Genomic DNA, 24,197 nt, shown 5'->3' on the forward strand with positions numbered 1-24,197 from the left:
AGGGCAAAATCCGTCTCAAAACAAAAAGAAAAAAATAAATGATTGGGAGGTCTTCGGAACAGCGTCGAGGAGGAAACTCCCCAGAGCCCCCAGCGCGCATCCTCTGGGAGCTGGACACACGGGGACGGACGGGACTAGTTTGCTTCATGGAGTATGAAACCAGGAGGGGCTTCGCTTCAAGTAAACTTTGGGGAGGCGATGCAAATGACTCAGGACTTCTGATCCTTCCCCCGTCTAAAAGAAAAGTCAGTTACCATTTTTACTGAGTGCTTTCGGGGCCTTTCCATGATCTCACTGATTCCTCTCAGCCGCCCTGTGATGTGAGTGCCAGCTCCATGTTACGTAAGAGGAAGCCAAGGCTCAAACCCTGCCCGAAGTCACACAGCAAGAAATCACGAGCCGTGATTCCAACCCAGGTCCGTCTGACCCGAGCCTGCTCTAATGCCGTTCTGCCTGGACTTTCCTGTTATGGGAACCTGAGGCCCCGCGCCAGCGGCCGGGGTCCCAAGCGCCGGGCTGGCTGTGTCGTGACCATCCCTAGCCCTGGCCCGGCCCTCGTCCTTTCGAGGGAAACCTAGTCTCAGAAGGACAGCTCCCCAGCCGCGGCCAACGACGCGCCGGCGTCTGGCTCGGACCAATCCCCCCGGGACGGTCAACCACCCAGACCAATTAGCTCCCGTCCTCAGGGCACCTCCCACCAAACCGCCTTCTGATTGGCTGGCTCTTCCCGTCGCGGCGTTGCCCCAGCAACCAGACTATTGGGACGCTGCGGCCTGGCCTTCAGGCCACCGGCTACCGAACCCCGGGGCTCTTCACCAGTCCAGCTCGTTTCCAGCACCATGTCGGTGCGGACGCTACCGCTGCTCTTCTTGAACTTGGGCGGGGAGATGCTTTACATCCTGGACCAACGGCTGCGGGCCCAGAACATCCCGGGAGACAAGGCCCGCAAAGGTGAGAGGCCCCCGGCCCGCTCAGCCAGACCCGCAGCCAGCAGCCCGGCCCTCTCATCATCGCCCTAACACCCACAGCCAGACCCGCACCCCTACACACTTCACTCTTATAACCAGGGACCTTTCTTACAAGCCACATCCATTTGGAGCCCCTCGGGAGTCAAATCCCCCAAAAGCTCTTTTCACAGCAGAGGAACTTAATACTCCCAGTGGACACTAGGGTGCCTGATCTCCCTAATTTCCCCATCTCTTCAAATGGGAGAGGTGATTTCTCAGTCTCTCTTGTCAATCAGTCCCTTCCAAATGTAGGGGTCCCAGCTGCCCACCATCTAGTATCATACCCCTTGCTAGTCCAAGCATCCTCTTTACCCCCAAGGAACAGGTTCTGATTCTTTTTTTTTTTTTTTTTTTTTTTTGAGACAGAGACTCGCTCTGTCGCCCAGGCTGGAGTGTGTGGCACGATCTCGGCTCACTGCAACCTCTGCCTCCTGGGTTCCAGCGATTCTCGTGCCTCAGCTTCCCAAGTAGCTGGGATTACAGGCATGCACCACCACGCCCAGCTAATTTTTGTATTTTTAGTAGAGATGGGGTTTCACCATGTTTCCCAGGCTGGTGTTGAATTCCTGGACTCAAATGATCTGCCCCCCTCGGCCTCCCAAAGTGCTGGGATTACAGGCGTGAGCCACCGCGTCCAGCCCAGGTTCTGATTCTTCATTCCTTTATGGTAGTATCTTCCCACATAAGCTGGAGATTGGTCTTACTCATCTCAGAAGTATTTCTAGAAATTTGGTGTTCTAAAATAATATAGATAAATATGAAAAAATAAGAAGGTTATAAATCTCCTCACAAGTGTTGGAGGGGAATACAATTGTAAAAATAATTCTATGAGAGCTTCGAAAATGCAAAATCTGGCTCCCATGGACACCACACTAATCCTCAGAAAAATGACGACTCAGAACACTCTGCCACTCTGTTCCTTTTCCTCTTTTCCTCCTTTCTCGGCAAACAACTTGCTTATACCAAATTTCCTAGGATTAAGTATGAAGGAAATATTATATTTCACAAATTTCCTAGGATTAAGTATGAAGGAAATATTATATTTCAAAGTAAAGGAGGAAAAGTTGAAAAGGCAATTGACATGGCCGCCAATTAAAACATTCTGTCCATTAATCTTTGTATGCTCAATTGATATTCAACATACATATTCAGATGCTAAGCATACATATTCAGATATTAACTATTGTGTGTGTGTGACTGAGTGCGAGTCCATGCATAAAGAGCTGAAAATAACTCCCTATAACATACCCCCTCCATTCATTCTGCACATTGCCTCCAATGAGCTTTCTAAAATGTGTATCTGTCCATACTTACCCCTGCCTAAAACCCTTTGTCAGCTTTCCACTGCCGTCTGGGTTAAGACCAAGTCCTTGCACAGGCCATTTCAGGGCCCTTCCTGATCTGATTTCTGTCTTCCTCTGCAGTCCCTTCTTCCACCACTACCTGCCTCCTGTTTCTCAATAATACCAAACTGCTCATAGATCTCCACTTAAACCATGTTTGTTCGTGTTTCTGTGCTAGTAATTCCCATCCCTACATTCTTCCCCTTCAATCCTGCATTATTTGGCTTAAGAATCATCTCCTTCAGGAATCCGCCCCATATGCAGAAAGGGCCTGTGCATGCTCTCATAGCACCCCGTGCTCCCATAGCACCCCATGCCTGCTCCTCGCTACCTTATCACTGGCCATGCTATACTGAAATGATCTGTGTATATGTCTATCTCCCGCTTGATTGTCTTATTCATCTTTGTACTCCAGCACCGGCCATAATTCCTAGACCAGAATAAATTAGTGATCAAAAAATGTTTTTTGAACTGATTATCTAAATTGGCAGTTTTATATAGCATTGTCATTTTTCCTTTGAGAGGGTTCTGTTTTCCTTGGTGCCTGTGTGATCTGATTTCATTCAGGCTAGTGGCACCAATGAGGTGACATGCTGGAGTCCTCAGACTGGTAGGTAGTCTGCATCTTGGGAGATAGTGTAAATTAGCAATTAAGAACGTACTCTCTAGAGTCTTACAGACCTGGGTCCCAATTCCAGCTTTACCGTTTAACTAATTGCATGACCTTTGGGTGTAACCTCTATAAACTTGTTTCTCCATAAAATGGTAATAATACATATATGTTAAAGCAAAGTTAACACAATGAGTAATAAGTATCTTTCAAGAGGAGGGCTGGACAAGGCCCTTGGAATACTAGGGGACAGCTTTACCTTTAGGAGTTAGTTATAGCCTTTATTCTGGTTTTGCTAAATATGGTTTTAGGGAGTTTCGGCCATCTTTAGTAATTTACATTCGCAAACTCATTCATTCCACAGATTTTGACTGAGTGTCAAACACTGTGTGAGATACTGTATGGAGCCTGATGCAGCCCTTCTGGACATTCACTGGAGGTAGGACTATTGATCAGTCCACTCCAGTAACTGATTCTAGTGACAGCAATCAACAATAAAACAATGAAAAATCAAGCACTTACTTTGTACCAAGGGCTCCTCTTAAACACCTTAATCCTCCCAACTATTGTAACACATAGGTAATATTACTATCCCCATTTTACAGATGGAGAAACTAAGGCTAATTTGCCCAGAGTTACATGGCTGGTAAGAGGAAAAGTAAAGGATTTGAGCCCAAGGCATCAGGCTCCAAAGCTCATACTCAGCCAATGTCCCCTTAACCACTATACTCTGCTGCCATACCTTGGGGACTATATCAGAATCTTTGTGGGGGTTGGTAGGTCAGGAGGAGAGGGAGGAGTTTGAAAAATATATATCCAATATACCCACTGATTTTATCAAATAAATGACAAAGTAGTTGGCTGTTAGAGATCTGTAGAAGATAGAGTGAGAAAACCGAGTAGAGAGCATAGGATTCAACGGGCTGAGAAACACTCATGTCTTCCACCTATTCCACCATTTAAAGTTGTTGTGGCCACAGGAGCAAGAGCCCCGGTAACAGATCCCTGTACACAGGAGCCTATAAAACACTAGACTTGGTAAACTAGTCCTCTTCGAAGCTTTGAGTGGAAATCATATTTCTTCTAGATGTTTTCATTATCTTATATAACTAATTGGTCTCCTGGAGGCCATCCCTATTCCCACAAGGCTGAGGCAGATGTTGCAGCTTCCCCCACAACGCAGCCTCTAGTTTAGCATTCAACAGAAAGGAAGTGCTCTCTCTATGAGGCAACTATCGAGTGTTGCATATTGAATGTCGTCTCCTGTTTTAAGCAATGGCGAGAATAATAAAAGCTACCTTTGCCTCTTAAAAATATTTATAAATAAGACCTTATTATCTTTTGCTTACATTCCTCATTTTACAGGAGAGGAAACTGAGGCATGTGGCCACAAAGTGATTTTTCCAAGACATGCCAATCACCGTGTAGCACAAGCAACCAAAGGGCAGTGAGACTCTGGTTTTATTTTTCTAGTTCCAGTTTAACGACTAGCTCTGAATAGCCTTGGGCCTGCCCCCGCTCAAAATAGAACTAAAGTGGAGTTGTCACAAATAAGTCATCTGGAGAAATAATAGAAAAAGAGAGTGTTTCTCTTCCCTGTATTCTCAGGAGGAAAGGAGTAGGGGAGCACACAGCACTACAGAGACCCCTGCTGGCGTTCAGCCTGCCTGCCTTCGGGAGCATCTGCCAGTTCCATTTTATCAGCGAGAGTCACTGTCCTTCAGAGATGACCCCCTTGCAGCACCACTATTCCCCAAACACACCTGCAAGGGGATTAAAACTCCACCTCCTTGAATTCCCACAAGTCTATCACACTATACCACCAGTTAAATAAATGCTGCAGGGGCCAGGCACAGTGGCTCACGCCTATATTCCCAGCATTTTGGGACGCCAAGGTGGGTGGATCACCTGAGGTCAGGAGTTCGAGACCAGCCTGGCCAACATGGTGAAAACCCATCTCTACAAAAAATACAAAAATTACCCAGTTGTGGTGGCAGGCGCCTGTAATCCCAGCGACTCAGGAGGCTGAGGCAGGAGAATCGCTTGAACCCGGGAGGCAGAGGTTGCAGTGAGCTGAGATCGCGCCACTGCACTCCAGCCTGTGCGACAAAGCAAGTCTCCCTTTCAGAATAAACAAATAAAAAATAAATGCCAGGCCGGGTGTGGTGGCTCACGCCTGTAATCCCAGCACTTTGGGAGGCCGAGGTGGGCAGATCACCTGAGGTCAGGAGTTCAAGACCAGCCTGGCCAACATGGAGAAACCCCATCTCTACTAAAAATAAAAAATTAGCCGGCATGATGGCAGGTGCCTGTAATCCCAGCTACTCGGGAGGCTGAGGCGGGAGAATCGCTTGAACCCGGGAGGTGGAGGTTGCAGTTAGCCGAGATCACGCCACTGCACTCCAGCCTGGGCGACACAGTAAGACCCTGTCTCAAAAATAAATAAATAAATAAATAAATGCCACAGAAAGATAGATGTGGACATTGTGCCAAAGAAAACAGTAACTGCCAAACTTTTGGTGCTGCTCTCCCAGTATTTTCTTTTCAAAAGCCCATGATTCTTGGTGGGCGAAGATGGTGAATTTTCCCAGAGGAGTGTGATCTTGCAATGGAAACCCTTTGCAGCCAGTTAGGACATGGCACTGGGCATGCTTTCAGACTGCTCTCTTGGGAGCTTTTGGTATTATGTATGGAAGCCATGTGTATACTTTGATTATAACTTCAGAAATCACCCCTAATACCACAATCTAGTAGCAAATGTTTCCAAAAGAAACTATTAATTACAAAATGGTTTTGGGTTTTTTGCTTGTTTGTTTGTTTTTGTTTTTTGAGACGGAGTGTTACTCTGTCGCCCAGGCTGGAGTACAGTGGCGTAGTCTCCACTCACTGCAACCTTCACCTCCTGGGTTCAAGCAATCCTCCTGTTTCAACCTCCCAAGTAGCTGGGACTATAGGTGTGCACCACCACACCCAGCTAATTTTTTTATTTTTTGTAGAGATGAGGTTTCACCATGTTGGCCAGGCTGGTCTCGAACTCCTGACCTCAGGTGATCCACCCACCTTGGCCTCCCAAAGTTCTAGGATTACAGGCATGAGCCACTGTGCCTTGCCAAAATGTTTTTGAAATACAGATGTGTATAGAACTTTTTTATCTAGGGGTGGTTCTTCTAGATTGAAATCTCCACCAAAAATTAAGGAAAGGAAAAAAAGTCAATCTTCCATCCTTTGTGGGTGGTGTCTAATGTCCCTCAGTAGAGGAAACAGAACTCAAAGGGAAGCCAGCTAAGTATTTGATGTGTGTTATGCTTTATCCCCACAATAGGCCTGTGAGATAGGTGCTATTATGATCCCTATTTTACGAATGAAACTGAGGTCAAACAAGTTGCTTAAAGTTTATATAGCCAGTAAGTAGAGCTGGGTTTCAACCCATAGAGTCTTGATTCTCACCGATTTCTCTAGCCAACTGCATTTTTCCTTATTTGGTCTCCTCTTGGTATCTCCCCAACTGCATTTGTCCTCAGAAGCTTTCTTCATAGTGGTCCCATAATTATTCCCTTCTTTTTACATGGAAATCATGCATCTTTATATATAAAAAGTAAAACAGAAACAAATGCTGACATTTTCCTTTTAATTCACATTTCAAGTTTTCTAATTTGAGCAGATCCATCTGTCCTCTAGAAAGGGAAATCTTACATTAATAAAAAAAAAAAAAAAGAAAAGAAAACTCAGATTGTATACAAAGAAACTCTTTTCTCTGCCTGTTCTTGGAATTATTCTTCCTCATGGAGGCTAGCGTCTTTAAAAGCCTACAACTGAATGATATGTATTCTTGTAGCATTAGAGATTGGGGCTTCTTGGGCCTTTCAAGATGAACCACAGAATAGCTAATCCTCCTCAGTTTACTCTCTTCTTAGGCAAGTCTCTGTAAGACATAGCCTTTCTTGAGCTTTTTTGAAATATGTTGTTTATCCATCATCCTTTTAAAGGTTTCAAATAGAAGGCAGTGTGCTCACATTAGACATTAAATGCCAACGTGAAAAGTAAAGTTTCATAGATAAGATCATTGGAATTGGTATGTTTAAAGCCTCCTTGAAAATAATGTTCTTGCTTCATGAACTGGTGTTTTCTTTTTGTATGCTTCATGTAGATGAATGGACAGAGGTGGACAGAAAACGAGGTATGCTATCTCTGGGCTGCATGTGTTCAGTGTGCATCCACAGGTTCACTCAGGCCTTTATCAGCAGGGCTTAAAGTGGGACCACTTGAAACATTTCAAAGTCAAAGTAAGAAAATAGGCATGAGTTTGTATTTAGCTGAGATATTGGTTATACATTTGAATCTTTTACTTAAGAGGAATAAATATAGCATGTAAGATGAAAACTAAGCAAACTCTGACCAAAAAGCCACACTGTACCTAAGGGATCTATCTCCTTTTCTCAGTTCCAAGCTTTGCTGGGACAGCTGGGGCAATAGCCATACTTTGGGGTATGTCATCCTATTTGGTAGTCCTTAAAACAACTTTGTTAAAGTGTCATGTAACCAAAGAATTGTGCTTCAACATGAGTGACCCTCCTTGAGCCATTCTCCTAAGCTCACAGAGCAACCGAGAAAAATTGAAGCATGTAACTGCATGGCTGCCAGGACTGTGGGCAGAAGGCATGACATCATGCATGCAGTGTGGCCTCATCATGTGAAAGCTTCAGTTTCCCCTTACCTACTGCAAGCAGGAAACCTGAAAAAGTTGTCGACTCCTCAGAATAAAGCCTTAGACTTTCTCAGCCTTTAAATAAATCTCAGGTACCTTCTGTCATTTGACATTTGGGTGTGGTGTGTGCTTATCATCAGTCATCCTCCTCAATATTTTAAATGCTCTCACCACACCAAGTATGCTGAGAAGATAACCTATATAATATTTAAGAGGCCAGGTGCAGTGGCTCACACCTGTAATCCCAGCACTTTGGGAATCTGAGGCAGGAGGATCACTTGAGGTCAGGAGTTCGAGGCCAGCCTGGCCAACATGGCGAAACCCTGTCTCTACTAAAAATACAAAAATTAGCTGGGCGTGGTGGTGGGCGCTTATAATCCCAGCTACTTGGGAGACTGAGGCAAGAGAATCACTTGAACCTGGGAGGCAGAGGTTGCAGTGAGCCGAGATCATGCCACTGCACTCCAGCCTGGGTGACAGAGCGAGACTCCACTTCAAAAATAATAATAATAATAATATTTAAAAGCACAGGCATTAAATCAAACACCTAATTCTAATTTCAGCTCCATCACCAGCTGTGTGGCCTTGGACTTTAAACTCTCCGATTCAGTTTCCTCCTTAATAGAATGAGGAGAATATAAAACGATAAGTGGTCTGGCAGGAAAAAAAAAAAAAAGAATGAGGATAATAATTCAGAGTTGTCTTGGAGTTTAAATGAGATAATGCATATAAAGTTCTAAGCCCAGTGCCTGGGACATAGAAAGGATTCAAACCTGGTAACTATTCAGGAGGGTTTCCTAGCCTCTCTCTAAATTCTTGGCTCCAAATTTCATATTCCCATAAACAAGTCAATTTAGAGCAGAGGTAATTGGTAAAAACTTGATTGCTTTCATCAAGATAATTATTTCATCAGACCAGCCTCGAAAAAAAGCCCAATTGAAGTACTTGGTACACTTTATTACATTTCACAACCATCCTTTGACACTTCTCCTTGAGCAATTTTTGACCCATCCCTCCCTTGATGCATGGCAGAATTTCAGGTATGAAGTGTGGATTTTGAGAGCTTTTCATATACATAATTGAATCATTGAAATTTATTTTAACATAAATGTTCAAAAATAATGAACAGAAACTGGCTTCATAATCTGAACCCAAGACTAGAAGCTTGCTATGTTGAGAACCCAGTTACCAACTTTCTGAAGCTCCTGTGAAAAATCCCTTCCCTCCCCTGTGTTAGCCTCTTGCTTTTTTTTTTTTTTTGAGACGGAGTTTCGCTCATTGTTGCTCAGGCTGGAGTGCAGTGGAGCAATCCCAGCTCACTACAACCTCCCGCCTCCCAGGTTCAAGCAATATCTCCTGCCTTAGCCTCCTGAGTAGCTGGGATTACAGGCATGAGCCACCACACCTGGCTAATTTTGTATTTTTAGTAGAGATGGGGTTTCTCCATGTTGGTCAGGCTGGTCTTGAACTCCCAGCCTCAAGTGATGCACCCACCTCGGCCTCCCAAAGTGCTGGGATTACAGGCGTGAGCCACTGCGCCCGGCCCCCCTTAGCCTCTTCATATTGAAATCCGGCTCCTAGTATATTCCGGCCTCGTGAAAAGTATGCAGAACTCATTTGCATGCCAAAAACCAACACTTAGACTAATGGGCGAGTCTGATTAAAACTATTTCTTCAGGGATGTTAGGATGAAGGGAAAAAAATTAAAAACAAATTACTTTTTTTTTTTTTTTTTCAGCCGGAGTCTCGCTCTGTCACCCAGGCTGGAGTGCAGTGGCGCGATCTCGGCTCACTGCAAGCTCCGCCTCCCGGGTTCACGCCATTCTCCTGCCTCAGCCTCCCAGTAGCTGGGACTGCAGGCGCATGCCACCACGCCCGGCTAATTTTTTGTATTTTTTTTTAGTGGAGACGGGGTTTCACAGTGTTAGCCAGGATGGTCTCGATCTTCTGACTTCGTGATCCGCCCGCCTCGGCCTCCCAAAGTGCTGGGATTACAGGCGTGAGCCACCGCGCCCGGACACAAATTAAATTTTTTAAAAAAACTATTTCTCAGGTTTAACCTAAAGATGATGTGCTGCTTCTCTAGGGCCGGGATAACATCTCCTTCCTCTTTGTGCCTGTGGTGTTTATTTCAGTGTCTGGTACCTAATAGGTCTGCCTCAACCAAGGGCTGGGTGAAGCAAATTGTAAGACAAAAACATGTTAACGTGTGCCTCCATCTTATTTCCAAAGAATGAAACGAGAAGAGGGAGCCCTAGGTGTCGTGGCCCAACCATTAAGCAGCCATTTCCTCTTTGGGGGCATTTGTACTCACTGCTCTGCCCACAAGGACAGACCCTGCCGTCCTCTTCCCAGCAGGTAAACTTCTGGATGCTCCGGCGCCAGGGGCCATGGTGCTCCAGAGCTTCTTCACTTCCCACGGGGAAAGACTTCATTTTGCTTTTCACTTGGCCTGAGTAGCTAACAATCACCTTGGGGTATTCTTTCGTCCAGAACTGATTTATCTGAGTGTAAGCTATTTCCCTAGTTCCTAATAAGGGCTCCAAGACCCCAGAGAAATGACTCAGCACCTAGGTGAATAGTAGCCCTTTGTAAGCATTAACCTAACCAGAGTTGATGTGGTGCTTTAACTTGAATTCTTCTTTGGCACGCCTCCTCCCTGGCTTACGTAAGTCTGTGGAAAATTCTTCATATTCTCTCTTTTGAGGACTTATGTGTGGCTTTTCAGTTGTGCCTGTTTCCTTGCAAATGCTGCATTTTATGTAGGCTATGGTAAGAAAAAGGTTGGAAAACCCAGTTTATTGCAGGTTCTTTCTTGTTTCAGTCCAATGGAGGTGGTCAGGCATGAGGCAAACCTGACAGAGTTCTATGTCTCTCCCAGCTGTCCACGGTGGGGAAATGTTAGGGCACATCAAGGGCAAGCTGGGATGGTTTGAAATTGTCAGATGTCAGGGACAACCTGTGTTGGTAATGGATTTGGTTCTCCCTCACTGAGTAATAGGATCAAGTCTAGAGTAAAATCTAAAGGTCAAGTGTGAGTTTAGCATTTCTGTATGGAGCCACAGTCAGTTCATTTGTGTCACTGGGGGTGTGTGTGTTGGGGATGTATCCCCTCTCCCCTCTCTCTGTAGCTCTTCCATTTAAGATTTAAGTACAACCAGCCCTCAGCTCCCCTTTCCCCCATAAAATGTGTTGAAATGCTCTAAAATGCGGGCCTGAGCCCTCCGGGTACTTCTGTCAATTACTTACAGGTTGAGAGTGCCTAAAATAATCACTTCACTGCTCTACCTTGCCTCTGCTCTAAAGAGACATGGCCACAGGCAATCATCTGGAGTGTCCTTTGTGTTCAGCAAAAGAAGGAGGAATTTCTATATTTCAATAATAACCACTCATGTTTAATAAATGATTTTGTATAATTATTTTAAGTAACCCAGTTTTCTTTCAAATTTGAATTTCTATAAGTGTATGTTCTCGGTATCCACATATGTTCACATTTAGGCCAGGATAACTGGTTTAATTAAGGATAATCTATGTTCAACCATATCTCTCCCTATTTCTCATACCTGAGGGTTTTCCTGGCCCTTAACTAGTGATATTTCATTTCAGTAGTGCAAAATATCTAGATGAATGAAGACCTAAAACTATGGACACTTTGGTTTGTACACTTCTTTCTCACCAGAGGGAAATTTTCCATTTGAACAGCAGTGTGAGATATAGCACTACACTGTAGTATCAAGATTATAGATCAAATGTGGAAATTAAGGCATTCAAAAATGGTGCTATTCAAAGTACATGTCTTGTAGCAACATTACAAGTGTTTTAATCTCTAACCAGTGGGTAGACTTGTCTGTTTTCAGGAGGTGTTATTAAGAGTCAATTACCATTGTTGGTCCCATTTTTATAATATTTAATTTTAAGTAAAAATGTTTAGATTTGCTTTTAAAAATTATAGGAATTTTTATTTTTATTTTATTTTTTTAGACAGGATCTCCTTCTGTTGCCTAGGCTGGAGTACAGTGGCACAGTCAGAGCTCACTGCAGCATTGAATTCCTGGGCTCCAGTGATCCTCCTGCCTCAGCTTCTAGGCCCGCCACCACACCCAGCTAATTGCTTTCAATTTTTTGTAGAGACAGGGTCTAACTGTGTCGCCCAGGCTGGTCTCAAACTCCTGGCCTCAAGTGATCCTCCAGCCTTGGCCTCCCAAAGCGCTGGGATTATAGGCGTGAGCCACCACACCCAGCCAGTAATCTTTTTTAAAGAAAGAAGAAATATTCCCCTTATCATCAAGTGAGATAATATTTATATAAGGAGTTTATAATCTCTGAAGCACAACACATTAGTGCCTTGTCTTCATTTATGTCTTCCCTGAAATGGTGTCATAAAGCACTCTCAGAGCCCTGCTTTCTACCAGGACACCTGTGTGGTCCCCTCAGGGAGCTGATCTCACCAAGCATACAGCATCCCAATTCTGTACTGTACACGCTCAGCTCCTGTACCTGTACACAACGAGCATTTCGGGATAGGCTTGCTTCAGTACTTTGCTCAGCTGTGTTCTCTCTTGTCTCTGCAGTTCTGAATGACATCATCTCCACCATGTTCAATAGAAAGTTTATGGAGGAATTATTCAAGCCTCAAGAGCTCTACTCCAAGAAGGCCCTGAGGACTGTCTATGAGCGCCTGGCTCATGCCTCCATTATGAAACTGAACCAGGCCAGCATGGATAAGGTGAGCAGACAGCTGCCTTTGTCATCTTGGTTGCATTTTTTGTACCTTTTGTGGATGATCATAGACTGGGGTCACATGAGATGATGTATGCAATGGTTCCTTGCAAGAAACAGGCATGTGTAAATACTAGTAGTTGTTGAGTTTCAGAGTGGGAAAGACCTCAGAAATCATCCACAACAACCCGTCTGTTGTTTATGTCATTCCACCCGCCCAAAGAGAGTGCTGGGTTTTATTTGTTTGATTTGTTTTGGGTGTTTTTTTTGTTTTTGAGATGGGATCTCACTCTGTTGTCCAGGCTGGAGTGCAGTGGTACAATCGTAGCTCACTGCGGCCTTGATCTCCCAGGCTCAAGCAATTCTCCTGCCTCAGACTCCCAAGTAGCTGGGACTACAGGCACATGCCATCACACTGGCTAATTTTTTTTTTTTTTTTTTTTTTTTTTGAGATGGAGTTTCGCTCTTGTTGCCCAGGCTGGAGTGCAATGGCATGATCTCGGCTCACCACAACCTCTGCCTCCTGGGTTCAAGCGATTCTCCTGCCTCAGCCTCTCAAGTAGCTGGGATTACAGGCATGCACCACCACGCCCAGCTAATTTTGTATTTTTAGTAGAGACAGGTTTTCTCCATGTTGGTCAGGCTGGTTGCGAACTCCCAACCTCAGGTGATCCACCCGCCTTGGCCTCCCAAAGTGCTGGGATTACAGGCGTGAGCCACCGCGCCCGGCCACACTGGCTAATTTTTAAATTTTTGTAGAAATGGGGTCTCACTTTGTTGCCGAGGCTGGTCTCGAACTCCCAGGCTCAAGCAATCCTCCTGCCTCAGTCTCCCAAAGTGCTAGGATTACAGGTGTGGGCCACTGCACCCAGACAAGAGTGCTGGCTTTCATGCCCATATTTATGAACCCCTGGAATACATGCCTTAACACAATAAAAGCACTCAACCCTGACTGGGCGTGGTGGTTCACACCTGTAATCCTAGCACTTTGGGAGGCCAAGACAGGCGGATCACTTGATGTCAGGAGTTCGAGACCAGTCTGGCCAACATGGTGAAACCCCATCTCTACTAAAATTACAAAAATTAGCTGGGTGTGGTGGCACGCACCTGTAATCCCAGCTACTCAGGAGGCTGAGGCAGGAGAATCACTTGAACCCAGGAGGCGGAGGTTGCAGTGAGATGAGATCACACCACTACACCCCAGCCTGGGCGACAGAGTAGAACTTCATCTCAAAAATAAATAAGTAAAATAAATAAAAAATTTTAAAAAAGCACTCAACCCTAAAACTTTAATTCTGCTCATTCTTCACAAATCTCAGCTCTGCAATGTAGAAACCAGATATTTTTTAGAGCAAGTTCAAAAACAGTCTTTACTCATAATGTGAACATATCTATTTCTTTGGGAAACAAAGTATTGGGATGCTGTGATTTTTTAAATAATAATTCCTTCAAGAATATATCTACCTCTGAATAACAATGATAATAATAATAATAATAACAATTCCACATAAATAAATGGCAGATGACAGACAAGTCTGTTTAGAAGAATTCCAAATGATTTATGCAGATACTCTGCCCTCAGGGAGGGAGAGTGTAACTCCCCCTCCTTAGGTGGGGGCTGCACTTCAAAGAGTACAGTATGGAAAGGAGGGAAGAAATAATTAGCTTTACAGTAGAGAAACTTGATAAACTACCCCAACCGGATGGTCAAGGTAACATCAACAGTGATGAGTCATGTTGCCAGTATGTACCCTGACATGATGTGATGAAAATGGAACTTCACCTCAGTGGTCTTCCTCCCCGAAACTCCAAACCCCAGGCTAACCATAAGAAAAACATCACACAAATACTGTTTGTTGGCCATGCTTACAAAATACCTGACCAGTACTCAAAACTGTCAAGGTCACCAAAGTCAAGGAGAGTCAGAGAAACTGTCACAGCCAAGAGGAGCCCAAGGACACAGGACAGCGGAATAGAATGTGGTGTCCTGGATGAGATTTCAGAACAGAAATAGGATGTCAGGGGGAAACTAATGAAATCTTTGAAGTTTGGTCTTTACTTAATGTAAAATATAATAATAATTCCTTTACAACTTCCCCCCCCCAATGTGAAAGAGGACTACCAGGCACAGTGTCTTGCAGCTCTAATATCAGTGCTTTGGGATTGAGGCCAGGAGTTCAACACCAGCGTGGGCAACATAGCAAGACCAAATCTCTACAAAAAAATTTTAAAAGGCCAGGTGTAATGGCGTATGCCTGTAATCCCAGCACTTTGGGAGGCCAAGGCAGGAGGATTGCTTGAGCCCAGGAGTTCAAGACCAGCCTTGGCAACATAGCAAGACCCTGTCTCTAAAAAAATAGAGAGAAGGCCGGGCGCGGTGGCTCACGCCTGAAATCCCAGCACTTTGGGAGGCTGAGGCGGGCGGATCACGAGGTCAAGAGATCAAGACCATCCTGGCTAACATGGTGAAATCCCATCTCTCCTAAAAATACAAAAAAAAAAAAAAAAAATTAGACAGGTGTGGTGGCAGGCACCTGTAGTCCCAGCTACTCGGGAGGCTGAGGCAGAAGAATGGCGTGAACCTGGGAGGCGGAGCTTGCAGTGAGCCGAGATCATGCCACTGCACTCCAGCCTGGGGGACAGAGCAAGACTCCGTCTCAAAAAAAAAAAAAAAAAAAATAGAAAAATTTTAAAAATCATGGTGACTGATGGTGGAAGTTAGATTTGCAGAGTCAGCACTCACTTATTACTGGTACTTAGAAGACTCAGGGAGACAGACTGCCTTTAACTGTGCCCTCTTACCTCTTGCCACTTACCTTTGGAAAGTCACTTTAACTCGGCCAGGCGTGGTGGCTCATGCCTGTAATCCCAGGACTTTGGGAGGCCGAGGCAGGCGGATCACAAGGTCAAGAGATCGAGACCATCCTGGCCAACATGGTGAAACCCTGTCTCTACTAAAAATACAAAAAATTAGCCGGGCATGGTGGCAGGCGCCTGTAATTCCAGCTACTTGGGAGACTGAGGCAGGAGAATTGCTTGAACCCGGGAGGCAGAGGTTGCAGTGAGCCAAGATCGCGCCATTGCACTCCAGCCTGGGCAAAAAGAGCAAAACTCTGTCTCAAAACAAAAAAAAAAGTTACTTTAACTCTCTGAGCCTTCATTTTCTTATCTGTAAAATGAGGATAATAAATGCTACTTCATCAATTATTAGGAGAATTAAGTGAGAAACATACCTAGGCCTGGCATATAGCTGTTCAATAAATATTAATTATATTTTCAGTTCTGCTTGCTCTTCTCTCTCTGCCTTTAAAAAAGTTTAGAGACTGAGCACAGTAGCTCACACCTGTAATCTCAGCACTTTGAGAGGCCCAGGTGGAAGAATCACTTGAGCCTGGGAGTTCAAGACCAGCCTGGGCAACATAGCAAAAACCCATCTCTAATATTTTTTAACATATTTTAAAAAACCATAGTGAGACCTCATCTCTACTAAAAATTAGAAGAACTAGCTGGGCACAGTGGCACACAACTGTAGTCCCAGCTACTCAGGAGGCTGAGACAGGAGGATAGCTTGAGCAGGGGAGATTGAGGCTTCAGTGAGCTGTGTTCACGCCACTGTACTCCAGCCTGGGTAACAGAGTGAGACCCCCATGTCAAAAAAAAAGAAAAGAAAAGAAGAAGAAGTTTAAATTTCCATAGAGGAAGGACACAGAACTTAGAATTAAAAAACTGAGTTTAAGCCTTAGCTCTACCAGTTACTAGCTGTGAGACCCAATTTACTGAATTACTCTGAACTGGCATTCCTTTCATCTTATACCTGTTTTTATTCTTTATTTCTAGCATGGTTTCCTATATACGAGCACTTAATGTTTGACAATGATGGCAGAGTCTCAAATCTGTATCTCCAGTATTGTACTTTCCCAACCCCCACGCACACACACCAGGCTATTCCTGTTTTCTGGGGCTTGTTTTAATTTTTTTTTTTTTTTTTTTTTGAGACAGAGTCTCACTCTGTCACCCAGGCTAGAGTGCAGTGGCACTAACTCGGCTCACTGCAACCTCTGCCTCCCAGATTCAAGCAATTCTCCTGTCTCAGCCTCCTGAGTAGCTGAGATTACAGGCACGCACCACCACGCCCAGCTAATTTTTGTCTTTTCAGTAGAGATGGGGTTTCACCATGTTGGCCAGGCTAGTCTCGAACTCCTGACCTCAGGTGATCCACCCGCCTCGGCCTCCCAAAGTGCTGGGATGACAGGCGTGAGCCACTGCACCTGGCCAGCTATTCTGATTGTATGCCACCTTCTAAGTGGAAATGTTTGGCTGCAGGTAGGAGAAATGGGATTGTGTAGCAGGGTCCTGGCAAGTGCCTTAGAATCTGATAGTCTTGAGGTCAAATATCATTCTGCGCTTACCAGCAATGTGAAATTAGGCAAGTTTCCTCATTATTAAACTGGGCTAATACCTACCTCATAGAGTTCTTGTGAAGAATAAATGGGATCAAATGAGGTAATATATATCCATGTGCTTGGCATGACACTCAGATGGTAGTTGTTTATCGTTTCAGTCCTGCCCCAGACATGTCCTTAAGTTAACTGTCCATCTTCTCTCCTGGCTCCTCCGCTCCCACATCCCTCAGACGTCCTTTCCTCCATCAATAGCATCATCCCTCCCCACCTGCACTAGGCTAAAAAGGCTGCAGTCCTTCTGGACAACCCTGATCATCATCCCCTCAATCTAGGCAGTCACCACCTACTGACAGCTTTTCCTTCTAAATATCGCGTAATCCCCAAATCTAGGCAGTCACCACCTACTGACAGCTTTTCCTTCTAAATATCGCGTAATCCCCAAATCTAGGCAGTCACCACCTACTGACAGCTTTTTCTTCTAAATGTCACGTGATCTTCCTTTCCCTGACTTCTCCGTTCCCACTATCTTTTTTCCAGGCCTTAAGTCTGGATTGCTCCAGCAACATTTCTTTCATTCATGCAATCAGTAGATATTTACTGTAATCTTTTTAGGAACCAGGTGCTAGCTACTGCCCCTAACTAGTCTCTCTCTTCTGTCACAGCTCATCATTGCCAGATCTCGTTCAGTCACCACTTTGATCATGTCAGCTCAGAAAACTTTAACCCCCTAACTTCTACTACATCTAGTCTAAATCTGATTGTGTATCTCCCCAAAAACTTTATTCTATTTTTAATAATTCAGCTTTTGTTTTATATTCAGGAGGTACATGCACAGGTTTGTTACATGGGTATATTGCGTGATCCTGAGGTCTGGGGTACAATTGAGCCCATCAGTCAGGTAGTCAGCATAGTACCCAATAGTTTTTCAACCTTTGACCCCTTCCTCCCTCCCTCCCTCCCCATTCTTGAAGTCCCCAGTTTCTATTGTTGCCATCTTTATTTGCCATACTTACCCAACTTTATTACCTGCCATCCCCAACATAAACTGTCCTCAGGCCATTCTCCTCTTTCTCCCAGAAAAATAACATACTCATTGCTGCCTCCAGGCCCTCACGTGTATTGTTTCCCTCAACTGGAATGCCTTTCCTCTGCCCTCAGCCAATTTAAATCCTGCAGCTGCCTGGAGGGCTATATAAGGCCACTTGTGCCACAAAGCTTGCCTTCACCACTTTGGTCCCCACCAGTTCCTCCCTTCTGATCTTTCATGTATGGTCATACCACACCTATGTGGAGATGGCTTGTTAATATCCACATAGTTCATCACTTAAAATGATTCTTATAAAGTTGTAGAACTCTATACTTGCCACTTGCACACATATTGCCTCATTTATTGCTCTCAGCACCTCTGCAACATTGGGAAATTAGAGAGTATTTTTTTTACAGATGAGAAAACTCAGGCCCAAAGAGGTTAAGAAACTTGGCCAAGGTTATACAATAAGTTAGGAGGAAAGGAGTACTTAAATTTGCATTTTCTTTCTCCAGATCCAGTGCTCACTTTGGGACTCTGCTGCTGCCAATATTATTTCAGACGTATCCCATTAACAATACATATCAGGTGACCAGAAATCCTGGTTTGCCCAGGAATGTGCTGGCTTACTCCTGTTTTCCTGGCTTAATTATTAAAAGCACCCGCTTTGACCCTCAGAAGTGTCTTGGTTTGAGTGATAAGTGATATAGTCCCCCAAGCTGTATGGCAAGCCCAGAGTTGGTTTTCAGTAAATGCTTGACTGAATCACTGGAGATTCTCACACCTGATTTTGATATGATCCCATTTCTTTTGCTTGTGTGTGGGTTGGCAGCTCTATGACCTGATGACCATGGCTTTCAAATATCAAGTATTGCTGTGTCCCCGACCCAAGGATGTGCTGCTGGTCACTTTCAATCACTTGGATACCATCAAGGGATTCATCCGAGACTCCCCAACCATCCTGCAGCAAGTGGATGAGGCTTTCCAGCAGCTGACAGAAGTAAGAGTGCCATCAGTTTCTCGCCTCTCAGCCCCAGTACTTTTTCTCATCCCTCTGTTAAGAACAGGTAGATTCTATGACAGAGAGAACAGGATGAGGAATGGCAAAGCCTGCCACTCTCCCAGAACATTCTCAAAAGCAATCCGTGTCCATTTTGGTAATATAATAGGGATCATCATCTTATGTCTTCTTACTGATGCCTTCACAATTGGAAAAGCAATATACAGAACATAGCCATTTTCTCCTCACTTCTCTGAAAGGGATTTGGTGGTGGATGTTCTGCTAAATCTTGGGGAACAGGCTCTCCAGGTCTGTGGAGAATGGGAGAGAGGAAGTGTACCCCTGCTCAGGTGTGGGGTAACAGGCTTTGTCACCGTGGAGAGGGAGCACTGCTGGTCTTCCCGCTGCCCCTCCTGCCCAGCAGCCCAGTCCTCTCCTTACCTATCTGGCTTCCATCCCTGAGCACCCATCTGCCCTGCCTGTGCGTATTACTCATCCCTCTTGGAAAGTGAAGTGCTGCTTTCTGCTTGCCTTTGGCAGATATATGGTGGTCTCTCTGCAGGGGAGTTCCAGCTTATCCGGCAGACACTCCTCATCTTCTTCCAAGACCTGCACATCCGAGTAAGTCAATGGGCAGCCCCGGGAACACTCAGGAGCTGCTGTACCAGGGAAACAACCCTGGTAGTCATGAGGGCAGACAAGGACGGAGATTTTGCCCAGTTAGTGATGTCCTCAGGGTTTGCCTCTCTAATGATAAAGATATTGATAATACATCTCAGCAGTTTTTAAATGGACCAAGGAAGACAGTGATGCTGCCATTCTTTTTTGATTACCTTGTGAGTTTCTTGGAAATATAGTTTCTTCTGTTACTTCTCCAGAGGAAATATGCTCTCAAGTCACCAGCCTGATCTCAACTGCAAAACCTTTTCTTGAGCTTTATCCTCCTTGACCTCTCCAGTATCTGACACTGTCAGGAGGCTGCCCCTATTCCATGGAATTCTCACCTTTCCAGGTCTTTCATGGCTCTGTACCATCCTGGGCTTCTCTTCCCTTCCCTCTCCCATCTCAATGCCTTTTACTCCTTCCTCTCCCGCCATCTGTCTCCAAACCTTCCTTCTGTCGCTATCCACCTCCTGCTAATTAGGCATCTCCTTCCTCACCCTTTTGTCTACCAACTCCTCTGCCTGTGACTCCTGAGTCTAACCTCTACTCTACCCTGGCCCCACCCCTGCCCTCCAGACTCACATCTCCACCACCTTGCTGAAACCTCCCACCAGGATGCCCACCAGTGCCTACAAGTTGATGTCTGTAGCTAAGCTAATCCCCACAGTTCAGGTGCTGGCCTGGCTTTCTCACTTCTTTTGAGGCACCACCACCATTCTCCCACTCACTTAACCCAGAACCAGATTCCCCTTCCGTGATCTTTCTCCAGTTGCTTCTAAGACCCAGAACCAGAATGTCACCTTTGATTCCCCTTCCGTGATCTTTCTCCAGTTGCTTCTAAGACCCAGAACCAGAATGTCACCTTTGATTCCCCTTCCGTGATCTTTCTCCAGTTGCTTCTAAGACCCAGAACCAGAATGTCACCTTTGATTCCCCTTCCGTGATCTTTCTCCAGTTGCTTCTAAGACCCAGAACCAGAATGTCACCTTTGATTCCCCTTCCGTGATCTTTCTCCAGTTGCTTCTAAGACCCAGAACCAGAATGTCACCTTTGATTCCCTTTCCGTGATCTTTCTCCAGTTGCTTCTAAGACCCAGAACCAGAATGTCACCTTTGATTCCCCTTCCGTGATCTTTCTCCAGTTGCTTCTAAGACCCAGAACCAGAATGTCACCTTTGATTCCCTTTCCGTGATCTTTCTCCAGTTGCTTCTAAGACCCAGAACCAGAATGTCACCTTGATTCCCTTTCCGTGATCTTTCTCCAGTTGCTTCTAAGACCCAGAACCAGAATGTCACCTTTGATTCCCCTTCCGTGATCTTTCTCCAGTTGCTTCTAAGACCCAGAACCAGAATGTCACCTTTGATTCCCCTTCCGTGATCTTTCTCCAGTTGCTTCTAAGACCCAGAACCAGAATGTCACCTTTGATTCCCCTTCCGTGATCTTTCTCCAGTTGCTTCTAAGACCCAGAACCAGAATGTCACCTTTGATTCCCCTTCCGTGATCTTTCTCCAGTTGCTTCTAAGACCCAGAACCAGAATGTCACCTTTGATTCCCCTTCCGTGATCTTTCTCCAGTTGCTTCTAAGACCCAGAACCAGAATGTCACCTTTGATTCCCCTTCCGTGATCTTTCTCCAGTTGCTTCTAAGACCCAGAACCAGAATGTCACCTTTGATTCCCCTTCCGTGATCTTTCTCCAGTTGCTTCTAAGACCCAGAACCAGAATGTCACCTTTGATTCCCCTTCCGTGATCTTTCTCCAGTTGCTTCTAAGACCCAGAACCAGAATGTCACCTTTGATTCCCCTTCCGTGATCTTTCTCCAGTTGCTTCTAAGACCCAGAACCAGAATGTCACCTTTGATTCCCTTTCCGTGATCTTTCTCCAGTTGCTTCTAAGACCCAGAACCAGAATGTCACCTTTGATTCCCCTTCCGTGATCTTTCTCCAGTTGCTTCTAAGACCCAGAACCAGAATGTCACCTTTGATTCCCCTTCCGTGATCTTTCTCCAGTTGCTTCTAAGACCCAGAACCAGAATGTCACCTTTGATTCCCCTTCCGTGATCTTTCTCCAGTTGCTTCTAAGACCCAGAACCAGAATGTCACCTTTGATTCCCCTTCCGTGATCTTTCTCCAGTTGCTTCTAAGACCCAGAACCAGAATGTCACCTTTGATTCCCCTTCCGTGATCTTTCTCCAGTTGCTTCTAAGACCCAGAACCAGAATGTCACCTTTGATTCCCCTTCCGTGATCTTTCTCCAGTTGCTTCTAAGACCCAGAACCAGAATGTCACCTTTGATTCCCCTTCCGTGATCTTTCTCCAGTTGCTTCTAAGACCCAGAACCAGAATGTCACCTTTGATTCCCCTTCCGTGATCTTTCTCCAGTTGCTTCTAAGACCCAGAACCAGAATGTCACCTTTGATTCCCCTTCCGTGATCTTTCTCCAGTTGCTTCTAAGACCCAGAACCAGAATGTCACCTTTGATTCCCCTTCCGTGATCTTTCTCCAGTTGCTTCTAAGACCCAGAACCAGAATGTCACCTTTGATTCCCCTTCCGTGATCTTTCTCCAGTTGCTTCTAAGACCCAGAACCAGAATGTCACCTTTGATTCCCCTTCCGTGATCTTTCTCCAGTTGCTTCTAAGACCCAGAACCAGAATGTCACCTTTGATTCCCCTTCCGTGATCTTTCTCCAGTTGCTTCTAAGACCCAGAACCAGAATGTCACCTTGATTCCCCTTCCGTGATCTTTCTCCAGTTGCTTCTAAGACCCAGAACCAGAATGTCACCTTTGATTCCCCTTCCGTGATCTTTCTCCAGTTGCTTCTAAGACCCAGAACCAGAATGTCACCTTTGATTCCCCTTCCGTGATCTTTCTCCAGTTGCTTCTAAGACCCAGAACCAGAATGTCACCTTTGATTCCCCTTCCGTGATCTTTCTCCAGTTGCTTCTAAGACCCAGAACCAGAATGTCACCTTTGATTCCCTTTCCGTGATCTTTCTCCAGTTGCTTCTAAGACCCAGAACCAGAATGTCACCTTTGATTCCCCTTCCGTGATCTTTCTCCAGTTGCTTCTAAGACCCAGAACCAGAATGTCACCTTTGATTCCCCTTCCGTGATCTTTCTCCAGTTGCTTCTAAGACCCACAGAGTCGGCTGGGCACAGCGGCTCACGCCTGGAATCCCAGCACATTGGGAGGACGAGGTGGGCAGATCACCTGAGGTCAGGAGTTCGAGACCAGCCTGGCCAGCATGGTAAAACCCCATGCCATCAGCATGGTGGCAAGCACCTGTATTCCCAGCTACTCAGGAGGCTGAGGCAGGAGAATTGCTTGAACCCAGGAGGCGGAGGTTACAGTAAGCCGGGATCGCACCACTGCACTCCAGCTTGGGCGACAGAGGGAGACTCCGTCTCAAAAACAAAAAAACAGACAAACAAAAAAAGAGAGTCGGCCTTGTCCATATCTACACCCTCTTTTCCTTTTTTTTTTTGAGACAGTGTCTTACTATGTTTCCCAGGCTGGTCTCTAACTCTTGGGCTCAAGTGATCCTCCTCCCTCAGCCTCTCAAAGTGCTAGGATTATAGGTGTGAGCCACCATGCCCTGGCACACCTTCCTCTCCATCCCTGTTGCCACCATCCTGGCTCAGGCCCTCATACTCTTGTGGGCTATGCTTCCCAACTGGGCCCCTCTCCTCCTGCCATGCCTACATAGCCAGGCAATTCTACATCCTAACTTTTAAAAACACATTTTCTAGCCAGGCACAGTGGCTCATGCCTGTAATCCTAGCACTTTGGGAGGCCAAGGTGGATGGATCACTTGAGCCTAGGAGTTTTGAGACCAGCCTGGGCAACATGACAAACCCCATCTCTACCAAAAATACAAAATTAACTGGGCATGGTGGTGCGTGTCTGTATTCCCAGATATTTGGGAGGCTGAGGTGGGAGGATCATTTGAGCCCAGAAGGTCAAGGCTGCAGTGAGCCAAGATCATGCTACTAGGCTGGGCACAGTGGCTCACACCTGTAATCCCAGCACTTTGGGAGGCCGAGGCGGGTGGATCACGTGGTCAGGAGTTTGAGACCAGCCTGGCCAACATGGTGAAACCCCGTCTCTACTAAAAATACAAAAATTAGCCAGGCGCCTTTAATCCCAGCTACTCGAGAGACTAAGGCAGGAGAATCGCTTGAACCTGGGAGGCAGAGGTTGCAGTGAGCCGAGTTAGTGCCACTCGCACTCTAGCCTGGGCGACAGAGCAAGACTCCATCTCAAAAAAAAAAAAAATCATGCTACTGTGCTCCAGCCTGGGCTGAGACCCTGTCTCAAAAAAATAAATAAATAAATAAAAATAAAATAAAAACACATTTCTGAAGCCAGGGCAACATGGTAAAACCCCGTCTCTACAAAAACAAAAATTAGCCAGGCATGGTGGTGCATGCCTATAGTCCCAGTTAGGAGGCTGAAATGGGAGGACAGCTGCAGTGAGCCATGATGGATCCATGATTCAGACCAGGTGTCAGAGCAAGACCATGTCTCAAAAAAAAAAAAAAAAAAAAAAAAATTCTGAGCTTCTGAATTTTGAATCTGTCTCTCTTGGACAGGGCTTTGTTTCTTGCCACAATTTAACCAACTGATGTGGGAAAGATGGTATGATATGGTAAACAAGCCCAGGCTCTGGAGCCAGACATGTTTCTCTCTTTTTTTTTTTTTTTTTTGAGACAGGTTCTCA

General features: G+C 45.3%; 1 protein-coding gene across 5 annotated transcripts in view; it reads left to right on the forward strand.

The window, feature by feature from the left end:
• The first annotated feature begins 373 nt into the window (after nucleotides 1–373).
• The window catches only part of OSCP1 (organic solute carrier partner 1), a 35,292-nt gene continuing 11,468 nt past the window's right edge, over nucleotides 374–24,197 (forward strand). The window contains exons 1-6 of one of the 5 annotated variants that reach the window (XM_054437070.2): nucleotides 914–951; nucleotides 7,108–7,137; nucleotides 9,898–10,023; nucleotides 12,237–12,391; nucleotides 18,647–18,814; nucleotides 19,355–19,435. In XM_054437070.2, the coding sequence (XP_054293045.1) occupies nucleotides 12,260–12,391; nucleotides 18,647–18,814; nucleotides 19,355–19,435 (381 nt within the window). In that variant the 5' untranslated portion in view covers nucleotides 914–951; nucleotides 7,108–7,137; nucleotides 9,898–10,023; nucleotides 12,237–12,259. Of the gene's footprint in view, nucleotides 952–7,107; nucleotides 7,138–9,897; nucleotides 10,024–12,236; nucleotides 12,392–18,646; nucleotides 18,815–19,354; nucleotides 19,436–24,197 lie in introns of all 5 variants that reach the window. The other 4 variants (XM_054437043.2, XM_054437062.2, XM_054437053.2 and 1 more) reach the window with 4 other exon arrangements.

Source organism: Pongo pygmaeus, chromosome 1, assembly GCF_028885625.2.
Source record: "Pongo pygmaeus isolate AG05252 chromosome 1, NHGRI_mPonPyg2-v2.0_pri, whole genome shotgun sequence".
NCBI classification, from domain to species: Eukaryota; Metazoa; Chordata; class Mammalia; order Primates; family Hominidae; genus Pongo; species Pongo pygmaeus.